This window comes from Zeus faber, assembly GCF_960531495.2.
Source record: "Zeus faber genome assembly, chromosome: 4".
NCBI lineage: Eukaryota > Metazoa > Chordata > Actinopteri > Zeiformes > Zeidae > Zeus > Zeus faber.
Window position 1 is genome coordinate 21,671,948 of NC_137191.1, and position 14,872 is coordinate 21,686,819.

General features: G+C 40.5%; 1 protein-coding gene across 1 annotated transcript; it reads right to left on the reverse strand.

The window, feature by feature from the left end:
- Window positions 1–5,206: 5,206 nt before the first annotated feature.
- mettl14 (methyltransferase 14, N6-adenosine-methyltransferase non-catalytic subunit) lies at window positions 5,207–14,865 on the reverse strand. The gene is made up of 11 exons (XM_079999093.1): window positions 14,698–14,865; window positions 14,454–14,542; window positions 13,030–13,117; window positions 12,817–12,894; window positions 12,421–12,508; window positions 11,882–11,972; window positions 11,650–11,791; window positions 11,434–11,526; window positions 10,751–10,867; window positions 8,416–8,626; window positions 5,207–5,860 (listed from the first exon to the last, which is right to left on the reverse strand). The coding sequence occupies exons 1-11, from the start codon at window positions 14,761–14,763 to the stop codon at window positions 5,547–5,549; spliced, it is 1,377 nt and encodes a 458-aa protein (XP_079855219.1). The 5' UTR covers window positions 14,764–14,865; the 3' UTR covers window positions 5,207–5,546.
- Window positions 14,866–14,872: the final 7 nt, after the last annotated feature.

A 14,872-nucleotide genomic window follows, 5' to 3' on the forward strand; every position in this document is an offset into this window, starting at 1 on the left:
CATTTCAGAATAAAACACAGAGAAAAACAGAAAAAAACAGACAACCCCTTTCCACAACCTCGATACGTTACAATGACACACATTAATAATTTCATAATAATATGTCTGGGGGATATTTTTCCTCATTACAGAGTAAATAGGCCTATAATATACTTAAAATAGGCAACTTGAATTATCTCTGTAGATAAATTCTTCTTAAATCCTTTTTTAGGTGCTTTTATTTTTGACAGGTCAGATTTTTCAGAGTTCTGCCTTCAATGGAAACCAGAATGAATGCCTCGCTGTCTGTTGGAATGGAATCAAAATTATTTCATTGCAGCGGTGTGTAGCTCTTATAAAAATACTTCCTTTTAATGTGTATGGCTCATTTGCATGACAGGTACTTTTTCCACACAAGATCGCTGCTTCACTGCTTGGTTTCATTGTCCTCAACCATGACACCAAAAATGCCCGTAATGTGCCAATCCTCCTGTGAAGACTAAACTAACTTGAGGATGGTCTCAACTCTGTGTTTCTTTTAGCGCTATGAGTAACGTTGTAGCATTGGTTACAAAACAGTTCTAAACTTTTAATTGCAAAAAGTCAACTTATTTTAAGATCTGGACAATGCATTTTCCTTGTTCTTCTCAACTTGGGCATTGAAGACATGTAGATAAGATGTTAAAAGGTAGACTATCTCTGTCATTGTTTTAAGGTTCGCGAAAGGTTTGGAAGGAATGTGAAAGACATCAAAGATGTGGTTTTGCCAGAGTTCCTCTTTTAAAGATCCCCTTAAATCATCAAATCCGATTTGGTGAAGATTCTGTCCTGCGGCCACTCATCATTGACGGGTCACTGGTGTAAACCCGGCCCTTGACACCAAGGACCGAGGCTGGAACGAGAGGTTTCCATTTCCTGTCGCCGTATTACGCCAACGTCATTGGTCACCTGTCCCTGTATTTACAAGAGCATTTTTAATGTTCTCAGACAATGTTCAAATGTAAGACACGATTTTAATTACACAATACTCACATATCATGAGTTTTATCTCTCACTCAACGTACTGTATTGTAAATGTCATGATCACACAAGCACGTTGTAATGTGTAATTTGTCGATCCAAACATGAAATGAATATTGCCCAAGTTGTTCCCAAATTGAGCCCAGAGTCACCCTGCTAATGTAGGGCATCTGCAGGGATCAGAGAGACAAATCATCTCTCTCTTATATATCACTATTATTAGGGCCATTCCAATGCCATTTGAATGAACTTTTAATGAAGTCTATAAAACAAAAGAATCCACCAACATGGCCAAGCAAAAAACAATTAATTTAAAGGTTATGTTTATCGTCATTTAAAGTGAATAATAATGTGTTTTTTTCATAACCTTATCAATTCAAGTATTTTCATTGAATCCATATATAGTACGTATAGTCATGGAAATTTTATCACAAATATTACAGAATAATAGATGTATTACCGTCAAACTGCTGTTATGTTCAGTAGTAAATGTGTTTCCCCATCTGCATTATTAATAAAATATTTAAAAAAAAATTAAAACTCACAAACATATTTTCCTTCCTGAACTGATGAGCTGTTGCTTTAAGTGACATCATCAAGAGGAGGTGACATCATTTAAGTCTTCAAAATAAAAATAAAAATTCAAATAAAAAAGCTGGTAAAATATTACATTATTCATAACAAATCATTTTGTGTTTTATAATGTTCGATGAGGTCTGTCAAGCGTAACCTATCCATTTAAGCTATCCGCCAACCCTCCCCTGTTTTCTGGGAAGTTTAAACAATGTCCAAAAATGTATTCTTTAGAAAAAAAAGATTCAAAAAAATTGAAAGGCCAAATCGCACTCATCACATGGAAAAAATAAAATAAATAATAAAAATTATATATATATATATATATATATATATATATATATATATATACACCAAAATATGCAGTACATTCAGGACATAGAGGTGAGTATTAGGTTGAAATAGGGTAAAATATAAACTATATCATTCCATGGACCGTTATGAGAACAGTTTTCTTTAGGCAGGTTTGTTGGTTCACCTACAATAGTTAAGTCTACAGAATGCTAAGTATGGAGATGACGATAAAGGGTTAGGGACATCAGAAATATTTGTTCTGATGCCAAACGATTATTTCAGACTTTGGAGAGTAACCTCTCCCTTTTTTTTTTTTGCAACTTAGATTTTTATTGAAGACAAGGCAAGTTAATTTAAATAGAACATTCCAACAACAAGGAAATTCAAAGTCCTTCACATAAAACATGAAAAGCATGAGGACCAAGTGCAAAAGGAAATAATATCTGACAAAGAAATATATATTTATAGCTCATGTTGAAATGAAGTCCTCAAATTCTAGTCCTATTTAATTACTTCTATGGCGTCATATCTGTAAAACATTAGGACATTTTCGGGGGGTTTTGGAGACGGGCGTTAGTCAAAATCAGGACTAAAATAATCCTACTTAAATTAATCCACAATGTAAAATGCCTTTCTGAGACGTTGCTTGATTTAAGATGAGTTAGTTCTAGACTAGGAAGTCCTAGAATACTGTAATGAAGGACTAGTCAGCTCCTTCTATCTGGTCCTTGTCCAGATAATCCATCTCCTCTATCATCACGGTCAACCTGGAGGCCAACACCCATTAACCCAGAGATAAACTTGCCTCCGGTCAGCTTTAATCTAAGCCTTCACTTCGACCTAGATTACCTCTAATCTTCCTTGGGGAGACGAGGGCAAGTCTGAGACTATTTTTTAACCATTTCAGTTATTCCATTATTCCATTATTATCTGCAGGATGGGAACACAAGTGGCCATTATGTATTTTGAGGAACTGATCAATAAATGTATTTCCCCCTTCTGAGTACTATTAATGGTCAACTGCCTTAGTTTCAAATCATGGGGCATTGTCTGCCTGGAGATATCTTGAAAACATTTATCTATTTATCTTTTATCAACATTTGGTTTTAATGAAAAATAAACACAACTGTGTTTATAGCATATAACTGAAGCCCGTCCCAATTATCCTGAATTCAATATGATATTTTTAGTTGGTGGACCTGTGACACACACGTCAAAAGGGTGGCGCAGGTGAAGACAGTAGTGCCTTCAAGGATTTTATCATAATGGGAATCTGCAGTAGTGACGGCACTGCCGCACCTCTTCCACGGATGTCATCTCATTTTTCCTGTTGCTATTGATGTGTTATTGTTATCATCATTCAGCAGGTTTATTTTTTAACCCTTTTCATGTAATGCCTGTCATTCTGCATTCTTCTCGGTCTTTCCTAAATGCCTCCGTCGTTACAGTTTGGCGCCTGCGTGGGTTGAACGGAGCAGCCACCACGCTCGAGAGAGTTTCGGCGTTGGAGAGCGCTGGTGGCCTTACATGCTCTCACAGGTCACTCGGCTCTCGCTGCTGAGTTCCGCTCACGTGAGTGGACATGGCGTTTGAAAGTTTGGGGGCGGAAGCCAAGGGAGGCACATGCCCTCTTATGAGGGTCCCGTTCAACGGGATGGCACCCACACGGACCTCCTTGTACCTTGATGACAGCCTCCGTTAGAGGAGGCCCAGAAATCACGTCACCTCAGCAGCGTGAAGACGCACGAACACGGATTTTGAAAAATATACAACGTTTTTCCAGTAGAAATCTATTTCAAAAGTCGATTGACTCTCAAAAATGGGCCAATATGAAGCTAATTCAAGAAGTCTTCAAAATTTCATTATTTTTTATGTAATGTTTAAATCTAATTAATTTATTAAAAAATGTTAATTGCCACTGGAAGACCCTGCGAGCTGATGATGAAACACAGTGACCCTTAGCACTTTTATTGCATCCTTTGTTGTCAAAATGAACCCAACTATTATGTTCAAATAAACACATATCTTTTATGTTTGGAGTCAAATTGACCCCAGCAATTTAAACCTACAAAAAATGACTAATTCAAAGTGTTACTCAAGTTTATACTTCAGAATATCAGCAAGCAACACATACAAGTTATTCAATGATGGGAAAAACAGTGCGTGTCTGGTATGGTCCTGCCAACGTCCAGGACAAGGCCAGACTCAACAGGTCATCAGAGCAGCAGAGAGGATCATGGGCTGTGACCTGTCCACCCTTCAGGACCTCTATACTTAAAAATGCTGACATTAAAATGAATACCTCATAAATTCAAATTTGAGTCCTATTTACTGACTTTTAAGTCATCATATTTGGAAGATTTGTTTATAAAATGGTACAAAAACGGTTTCGGAGACGGGCTTTAATCAAAATCAGGACTAAAATAAACCTACTTAAATTAAGCCACAATGTAAAATGCCCTTCTGAGACATTGCTTGGTTTAATATGAATTAGTTCTAGGACTAGGAAGTCCTAGAATATGGTAATGAAGGACTAGTCTCCTCCTGTCGGTTCCTAGTCCAGATAATCCATCTCTTCTATCGTCAAGGTCGACCTGGAGGCCAACACCTGTTAACCCAGAGATAAACCTGCCTTCAGGCAACTTTAATTTAAGCCTTCACTTAGACCCAGATTACCTCTAATATTCCTTCTGCAAATTTGAATTTTTAAATCAACACTAGGGCGAGTCTGAGACAATTTGAAACCATTTCAGTTATTCCATTTCAGTCAGCCCAGATGAAAAGTGTGAGTTCGTCTAAAATTAGTTTGGTCTAGTTTTGTGAGACAAACCCACCAAACAAAGTTCTGCTGGTGTAAAATGTGAATATCTACCTTTTTTTTTTCTTCCTTTCTTTCTTTCTTTTTTTTTATGTATCTGCAAGATGGGAACACAAATGGCCATTATATATTTTGATATATAAGATTCAAAAGACGAAATTAAATTTTTTATTTCCCCCTTCTGAGTACTACTAATGATCAACTGCCTGAGTTTCACATCATGGGGCATCGTCTGCCTGGAGATATTTTGAAGACATTTATTTATTTCCTCTTATCTTTTATCAAGATTTGATTTGAATGAAAAATAAACACAACTATGTTTGTAGCATATTACTCAAGCCCGTCCTGATCAACCTGAATCTAATATGATATTTCCAGTGTGTGCGTGCCTGTGACACACACGTCAAATAGGTGGAGCAGGTGAAGTCGGTAGTTTTATCATTCTGCGATTCTGCGGCAGTAACGACACCGCCTTCTAGTGGTCGAGAGGAGAATTGCACCTCCTCCACAGGCGTCGTGACATTTTTCCTCTTGCCACTGATGTTTGTGGTCTTGTCATCAAGCCCAAGTCGTCACCATGGGAACACTTCAACGCTTACGTCGTATCTAATCATGAAACCATGACATTTAAATTAATGCACATCAAACCTCAAGCTGAAATAAAAAGTTTGGCTGGTGACATAATTAGAAAGAGTGAAGACATTCCAAATTTATTCCAATACATTTACGCTTAAAAAAACAACAACACATTAATATACATATTAATACATAATTAAAAAAAACAGATTTAAGAAAAACAAGAACAAAAAAAACAGAATCAAGTACGTTCTCAATGTCAGTCTATGGTGGACGATCTCGGTCCCTAGCGTAGCGGGAATCCCCGGTGCGGCCCCCCGCGTCCCCTGAACCCGCCTCCCCGGTCTCCGCGGAAGCTGGGCCGGTTCCTCTCACGGCCCCGGTCCCCTCCCCCCCGGCCGGCGTTGGGGCCCCCGCGCCCGCCCCTCGGGGCCCCGCCGCCGCGCTCCAACTTGAGCTTGGCCTGCGGCGACTTGGGCCGCAGCCGCTCAATCTCCTCGGTGCAGCCGGAGAGGTGCGAGTTGGGCACGGAGAAGTGCGACGAGTACGCCTCGGGGTTGAAGTTGCTGTTGGTCAGCGTGGGCCCCACCGTCAGCCAGCCTGAAGGGGGGAGGAGGAGACAGGAGGGAGAAGTGGGGTGAGTTAACTGTGATGTTTAAGGAAGACCCGGAAGAATGTGTAAAGACATCAAGCATTACGTGAATGTTCAGAAGGGTCAAGCTACTTAGTAATAGCAATAATAATAATACAATTATCCGGTTCTGTGAAATGCAGCACAAAATAGAAAAAGCAGCTCTCTGCTTGTTGGCTGTAAATCACGGTTTATCATTGGTATAACTCACCGTGAAGTCATGTGGGGCAACGATGACGGAGTGACATCATTACACGGAGATGACTTTCTGTGGATTAATTATAGTTTGCCAGATCTACGCATGATGGACTCACAATTTTATATGTTAAGACTTCCTCAAATACCGCAAAAGTAGGGACACAATGCCACATCTAACACAGGGTTAGATGCGAACAGAATGCTTTTATTCACAAAAAGAGAAAATATCATTCGAAAAAGCCCATACCGATGTCAAGCAGGTAAGACGATACACGCGCTCAGTTTGTAACCTTTGTAACCTTGGCGTATCGGCGATTCATAAACGTTCGGCTACTTCCAGTCAAATTTTAGCTGTTTTTGTTGTTGGTTTTTTTTCATGAATTCCTGCTCTGTATGAAGGATGAAACTTGAACCACGAGATGTCTGCAACATCCCAGTTCTAACCTGACCTTAACCGTGTTCGTGGGTCCAGCGGTTATCGTGTTCCAGACACTTTAACCCGAAACATGCCGAGGAGAAAAATAACAATAATAAAAAAATCGGAAAAATAACAATAGGGTTAATGAGAATAAGAAGCCAGAGGCTCTGTGGAGTACTCTATGCTGATTGGTCAATAGCGGCAATCAGTCGTCAGTTATCGATGAATAATGACCGCTGTCTGTATAATAATGGCCTCGCTCAAAGATCATAAAAACTATTTTAAATCAATAATCCATCTCAATGTATTCTCAGTGTATTTAGTAAGTCGGTAATAAGCGTGTTCTAAGTGGGATAATGTGTAGCTAGCCAGTGAGTGATACAAGATCCCTCTGCTTTCGCGATCACGCTGATGGGGGTTATTTTATGATACTGATCGGCTGGCTGCACATTATCCCTGACTTCATGTTCCAGTTGAGGACAACATCAAACAAACAGCCCAGAGTGAGTCAGATAACAGGGGCAACTTTATTTCCCACGACCCATTGTTGAATGTGAGTAAAAAGTCCCTACATTGATGCCTCTATTAAAGTCCCTGTGAAGTGAATTCAGTGATTTGATTTCTTCCTAAACCTATTATACATGTTAGACAGTAATTGCTGAAAACATGTGAAAACACTGAGTGATGTATTCATGAATTGTGGAGTTAAACTGTTGAACTGTTTCTCCCCATTTTTGTGGTCCGTATTTTTTGGGCGGGCCTAAATCAGGGACGTGTGACGTAACGCGTTGCTACCTGGCATGGCCCCCCCCCACCTTCTTGTAAATTACCCTAACAACAATAATAAGTGCAAAATGTACTGCGTATGTCTGTTGAAATAGCCATTCCATTTAAAATGACAAAAAAAACTAAATCAAAAACATGCTTCATGTTCTCTTGACTCTTGCGTCATAGACATCTATTAACAAAATACATAAGAACAGGTTCCCCAAGGTGTATGGAAGGAATACATTTAGACAGAAATATCCTGAGTTGGTCTATATTTCATTGTTACTATTTTGAATGACAGTATTAGACTTTAAAAAATTATTTATATTTACGATATGAAACTATGTAAAATGATTCTGCTGAAGACTGCCTGCAATCTGTTATGGACCCCTAGAAGGTTGTGGACCACAGGTTGGGAACCCCTGCCCTAAATGTAAAAAGCTACATCAAATGAAACAGTTTTATTGCATCTAAATGGTGTAATATAAATCCACACTAATATAAATAGTGTGGATGTAAATGTGAATGCATTCCTTACATTTTGTTTAATATCGTGAGATCTGAGCCCTTAGGATATTTACGTGTCTGTGAAGTTAACATAAATTCATAATGAATTTGTTGTTTCCAAGTGATTTCTATGTGAAGTTTGAAGTTTGCGGAGGCCGTTTAAAGATTCAGGGCTAAGATGAAGTACTGTGAGGGCTGTATGAATAAAGTTGACTTAATGATGTGGGAATTTCTTTGTGATTTAAACAGAGGGTGACGTTCTCCTTTTTCACTTTGTTTAAACTGCTGGCGGTCCAAAATAAGGGACTTATCGTTATAAAGGTTATAAAGTAATAAAGGTTTGGAATATTTGTAAAGTGAAAAATCCATGAAAATCCAAAATACAATTTGTATTTATAAATATATAAATACAAACCATAACTTTTAGATTCAAATTTCCTTTTAATATAATTTCATATTATAATAATATTCACATCCTTGTGTATATTGCCCCCTTCGGTTAGGACCAGTGGATCATTAGGACTAGAGGACCATTAGGACTAGTAGGACCAGTTAGCCCAGTGGACCATTAAGACCAGTGGCGTACTACGACCAGTGGACCATTACGACCAGTGGAACAGTATCTGATCTGACCTGGTCTGATGGTGGAGTCGCGTCCGAACAGGTGCAGCCTCCTGCGTCCCAGGCAGAAGTGCTCGATGATGTGGAAGATCTCCACGGGCTTCTCAACGTTCCCCATCTCCGGCTCCTCGGTGATGATCAGGTCGATGTCCACGTTGGCATGGATGAAGTCCCCGTCGGTGCTGCGGCGGACTGTGCCTTTAATCCCCATCAGGCAATGTTCCTGGAGAAGAAGTCAGTGAGGGGTGGGGTTAGAGGGCGAATAAGGGAAGGTTTAAATGGTCCACTCATACCAGCTATGACTCTTGAGAGTATATTAGTGGTCGACCGATCTGGGTTTTTCTATGGCCTACAAAGAACCGTGTTGCGTTTAAAAAAAAAATAATGTTTCATGCAAGGAAACCCACAAAAATAAAATACAAACAGGAAGAAAACCTGGAACCCGAGTATTGGAACCGCTTCAAATATCCAAAATCTATATATACACAGATAGAATATATGTATAGAAAAATCTATATTTTGACAACAGTAGTCTACATTTTTTTTTTTTTGTTAATCGGCCTCATAAGCGCAGCCATGCGTGTTGAATAGCGTATATTCCCCATAAACTCTTTTATAAAAGCTCCTCAACTCCCTAAAGCGCACCAAATCAAACAGCCTGCTGATCTGAGTGCTTGTGCAGGGTTGCTGCCCTCCTGTGGATTCCAAACACTACCGTCTGTCGAGCTTACGCAGAGTGACAAGATAATACAAAACACATCCAGTGAGCTGCAGCTCCGCCACTGAATCTAGGGCTCGACCGCTAAGGATTTTTTATTTATTTTATTTTTTGTCACCAAAACCCCAATTTTAAGGGGCAAAAAATTCGGATAACCGATATCTGATATTTTTTTATTTTGGCAGACAACAAATGGTCGTAGGAAAGCATTGCTTTATTGAACGAAATGAACATGAATGTGTTTGAATAAAATATAACAAAATATGTATGATAACAAAATATTTTAAAGAGGGGGGGCAGATCCGGTAGTGACAGGGCCTGTCTCTTAAAGAGATTGCATTGTGGTTAATGTAGGAGCTAAAATAAAACGGACACCATTCAGGCCTGTTGCTTTGAAGATGCAAGAAAACTCCATGTGTGAGGACACAAACACGGAATACAATGTTTTTGACTGACTTGGGGGTGAGTAAGGAATGTCAAAATTTAAATGTTACGGCTAAAACCCAAGCAGAGATTAATATATTGTGGCACAGGGGCACAGTAAATTGCACTTTTGCCTCACAGCAAGAAGATCCCTGGTTTGATTCCTGCTGTTGGGTTATCTCCCGATTAGGGGCCTTTCTGTGTCGAGTTTACTTGTTCTACCAGTGCTCCCGTGAGGTTTCCTCCACATATCATCGTGAGAACCCTGACAAAAACATGCACAAGAACATCGTCTGACTAGCAATGGACCCTGAAGTTGGTCCCCAGGCACAGTTAGCCGCTCACCGCTCCTGGCCGGCACCCTGGAGGAAGGACAAACATCGATGGGAAAAATGCGGAAAACACAATTCATTCCTCCATTGCATGGGCGTGTGTCGGCCGCTGTAGCTGCACACGGCGTGACAAATAAAGACGTGCTAAAAGCTTGTCCAATATAATCTTAATAAAAAGCTATAGTAGGCTTACTAGATTACTATCGACACTGACAATCCTTTAATGGTTATTTAATATTCTCAGAGATTACATTTTATCTTCTCTAAAATGACCACAGACGAATATCAACTTCATTCAAGATTTAGTAAAGCAATGGAAAGTTATATGGAACATCTGGAATTTCACTTACTTCTACTACTGGCTTTTAAAATCTGTTCATGCGCGGTATAACTACTGGTAGGATATACCCTTTGATGGTGAAATTTCAACCGATACTGATGCTTCTTTGGACACCAAAATATAGGCTGATATTATTGGCCTACCGATATATCGGCCGGGCCCCACTGAAAACACCTTGTTGCAAACTGAATCAAATAATGAAGGGTCGGAAAATTGAACAAACTTTTTTTAGTCAGTGACTCGAGAGGACCGAATCTGAAAAAGGAGCCGAAACTCTCATCAGCGATCAGAGCCGTTACTTGCAGTGATACACTTGCCGATTGAGAGGCGCTTCTGTGACACCGCCGCCTCTCTCTCGAAGATCAAGTTTCACAGCGTGGCTCTACGTTCCACAACCAGCAATCTCCTTCATGCATTTTGTGCCACCGGGCGGCATGAATGTTGTTTCTTCCCCAAAGCAAGAAGAGCGGGCTGAAGCCAACCCCTAATATTTCGCACATTATTGATTTCAACAATTCATCATACAACACGTACCTTAGTCCTCTGGAAAACAGCTTTAGGGTCCAAAGTCTTGGTCTTGCCCGGGTTGTTCTTATTGGTCTTGATCCAACAGATGTCCTCACACCGTCTGAAGCCCCACTTTCTCAAACACTGACAAAAGAGATATTAACACATGACTCAATGAGTAATGTCAAACATCAGAAGACAACGAAAACCTGTTCCATTCCCACCAAAACCAGAGAGTGTAGGGGACCTCACCCTGGATCAGGTCAGGAGCTTAGCAGAGGTATTTTTCATCACCATGCAGCAGGGGCGATAAGCCCCAGCTGAGGGTAATACCATTACATAATGGACAGGGGACAGACACATGCATGCTAACACCTCAGAGACTCTGAGGGTATATGTGCGCTTGTCCAACAAATTGAGAGGATTAGAAGAAACCCCCCCCGCCCCGGCTCACACAGCCAAATAAAGCCAGGGGAAAGTTTACAATAACATTATGTGACCAGAGCAAAGTCACTGTAAGGTAACAGGCAACAAGGGTTCCTATTAGACAGTTTTGTGGCCAGGGTGGTCCCGGCACCTTAAGTTTTTTCAGATTTTAAAGCTAATAGAATGCTTAGTCTACTTTATGATAATAAAGATTCTGATGGTATGATGATACTGTATGTGCAAGTGTGTTTGAAAAAAAATGTGGTTTAAGGGAGTCGGCGTACCATCCTTCCGAGGTCCAGGCCTTCCCCAGAGCCGCACCACAGAAAGACAAAGGAGCGCAGAGCCGAGATCTCCTCGATCTCCAGCTTCATGATCTGAAGTTGTGGAGAAGAAAATGGAGGAGGTGAGACTCATGACTTAGGAAAAATAAATAAATACACCGCGCATGCGAAAAATAAGTACATTAATCTGCCTAACCGTTGCAAAGCGTACCGTACCTCGTCCCAGTTCCAGAACCGCTCTGTGTGGCTAATGCCCGACTCTCTGTAGTATTCCTCCAGCGGAGGCTCCAGTAGGATCACGTCAAACTTGCATTTCAAATCGTGCAGGTCGAAATGTTCCGGGTCGGCCTGGAGGTACCTATAAAACCAGAGAGAAGGGTTGAAAAACACAATGCCGAGACCCCTACCAAGGTGCCTTGAATGGAGAACAGTGGCGACCGGTACTGACATGGGAGGGGTGTTTGTGGTGGAGATGAGCTCGTCCTTCAGTCTGATCAGCTCTCTCAGTTTGGGATACTCCTCGAACCTGTCCGCCAGACCTGACCACACGTGGGAAGTTAAAATGACCACACACATACAATATATGCAGATACTTCCCCCCCGAGGGAAATTGCAGCGTTCACAGCAGCACACATCAAAAACAATAGGCAATAATAAAGTAACAGAATTAAAATGCTAAAAAGTAAATTGGCAATATATCTTCTTCTTCTTCTTTCACAATGAATCTTAATATTTACAAAAATATAAAGAAAATCATCAATATACAATAATGCTAAAACTAAACAATAAATAAGGACAATAATTCTAAAATGAAAAAGAAATACTTGGAAATATAAAATAAACCTGAAAATTGACAAAACAAAACTGAAAAAATAAACAGTTAATACTAAACAAGAACATTTTTGCAAAATACAATAAACCTAAAAAAAATAACAGTAAGCGACATTCTGACAAAAACAGTAAACAGAAGAATGCCTGCACACATACCAACATCCCTGATGAAGTTCTGTGGTCTGTGTCCCGTGTCCACAAAGTGCTGGCAGTAGTCGTTGTGAGGGTTTAGACTCTGAGTGCCCTGATAGGGGGAACAAAAAATAAATTAATAATAATAACAATAATAAATAAATAGATAGATAGATAGATAGATAGATAGATAGATAGATAGATAGATAGATAGATAGATAGATAGATAGATAGATAGATAGATAGATGATTAAATGATTGAATAAATAACTAAATAAATGAAAATACCCAAGTTCTTAACAAGTAAAGTTTGAAGCAAAAACGTGATCAGGAGGTCGGCGAGGAGTGGGAAAGTTGTTATGAAGAGATAAAGTGAAAGAGAGGAAATTGTTCCTTAGAGAGAACACATGTACCACTAACCTTTAGGAAGGTGCTTGAGTCCTTGTAGACCTCTTCGTATGGGTTGGTTTCATCGGGCTGCTGCAACTCCACTTCATCCTTAAAGAACGGTAAATGCAAAAAGATATGTATTTACGTGCAACATTTATTCCTACAATTCTATGAGCAGATTCTGTGTCTGGAACATAATGCGTAGTGCTTGTTCTGGTTGTACTGTACTGGTTCTCATCCCACCTTCGGCTCTTCGATGTCTTCCTCCGTGTCCTCTCCTTCAGCTTGAGGTTTTCGTTTGGCGGACGGGGCTGATGTGTCAAAAGATGCCCTGCAAAACACAGTAATAATCAGTAAATACTGACATTGACTTTTAGCCTGGGAACCAGACCAATCTGCGCGCTTATGTTTCATTTGCTTTGGCAGAAAATTTCTGGCTCCTCTCCCATTCAAAAAGATTTCCACCCGACCTTAGGGCAATCACAACTGTTTATCTAATATGGGGCGGGTTTGATACAATGCAGAGGAGAGCTGTTGACAGATGTGTTTGCCGCTCTTCCGACAGGATTTGGTAAAAGCTTGATTTAGCAACTCCCTCGCTCAGTGCTATGTCACACATTTCATTGCTCTCATTGGCTCTGGGTCTATCCAATTGCATCCAGAGAAATATTGGTCTACGGCCATTGGTAACGCCCCTAGGGAATTGAAAATGAACTGAGAGATTCCAGACTAATACTTATTTGCAAATTAGTCTGGCAGTGCCAGACTAGTTGACTATAGAAACAGAAGCACAATTCATGATATATTCAATACAATTAACCGTCATACAAATAATTTCGGTAAACAATGTATGTGTCTCTTTTTCCATTTACTGCCACTGTGTAATAATAATGACGAATACAGCTGCGGGTAGCAATACGCAGGGTCGAGGGTAATCGTCCTTTCGTCAAATTGTGACTGCAGAAGTTCATTCGTTCCGGCCCAGTGAGGTCTGAGCCACTGCACGTAAGGTTGCCACCTTCAATGTGGAAAAATAAGGGACACCTTGCCAGCAATCCCCATGCCCGGGGGACACAAATCAAATGGGGTCCTTTATGCACCAATTTATGTTTTTTATGCATGAATTTCCAGTCCAACTGCAGTCCTCTCTGCTGCTCTCAACATGAATGTGAAGGAAGTAATATTAGAGAGAGAGAGAGAGAGAGAGAGAGAGAGAGAGAGAGAGAGAGAGAGAGAGAGAGAGAGAGAGAGAGCTCTTTTACTGTCAGACTGATCAGAACAACTCTCCTGGATGTAGGCATTGAAATAAAGATCAACCTGATCCAGAGTGATAGCCCTTGAAAAAAAATGTGCTTATTATATTGTTTTCATATCGTCCACCCCTAATACTAGTGTAATACTAATAGTGTAATAATACATGTCTATCTTTGCAGAGTAACCATCTTTTGACATTGGATATTTGAACTTTAATTTTGGACAGGCAGTTTATTTGCTTCAACCCAAATGACGCAATCTCACCCAATTCACATTTGTTTTAAAATGCCCCTCAAATCGGAATTGAAACGTATACACATGACCGAGGAATCCGGAACGATTCTGCAAAACAGTCGCGATCTGATCGCGTAATCGCGATCGGGCGATTACTACGTAATAATCGTGTATCTCACCTGCAGGTTTCCCTGGTCTCCTCGATCTCCTTCAGCTCATCCTTACTGTTCAGCACGGCGCCGATGCTGTCTGCACTTTCAGCTCCCAGCTGGAGAGAGACAGACAAGGTAAATACTTATTCTGGTAAAAAAAAACAACAACAACAACATGATCGGCATTAAGCAGGTGACGGTACGTCCTACGTGTTGTGGATGCGCTGGGATTTAGCGCCAAAACAAGGCGGGGGCGTCCAGTGTTTATTACCTGTTGAGCTAAAAGCTGCCGCCTCAGCTTCTGCCTTTCCTTGATCTCTTGCAATCGACTGTTCATTTCCTAAATTCCGCTCGGCACAGACCCAGGGACTGTTTTCGTGAACAACACGTCAATGCACGCAACGCGTTAAACAATCTGCGCAGGTCGCTCTCAACGCTATCGGCGT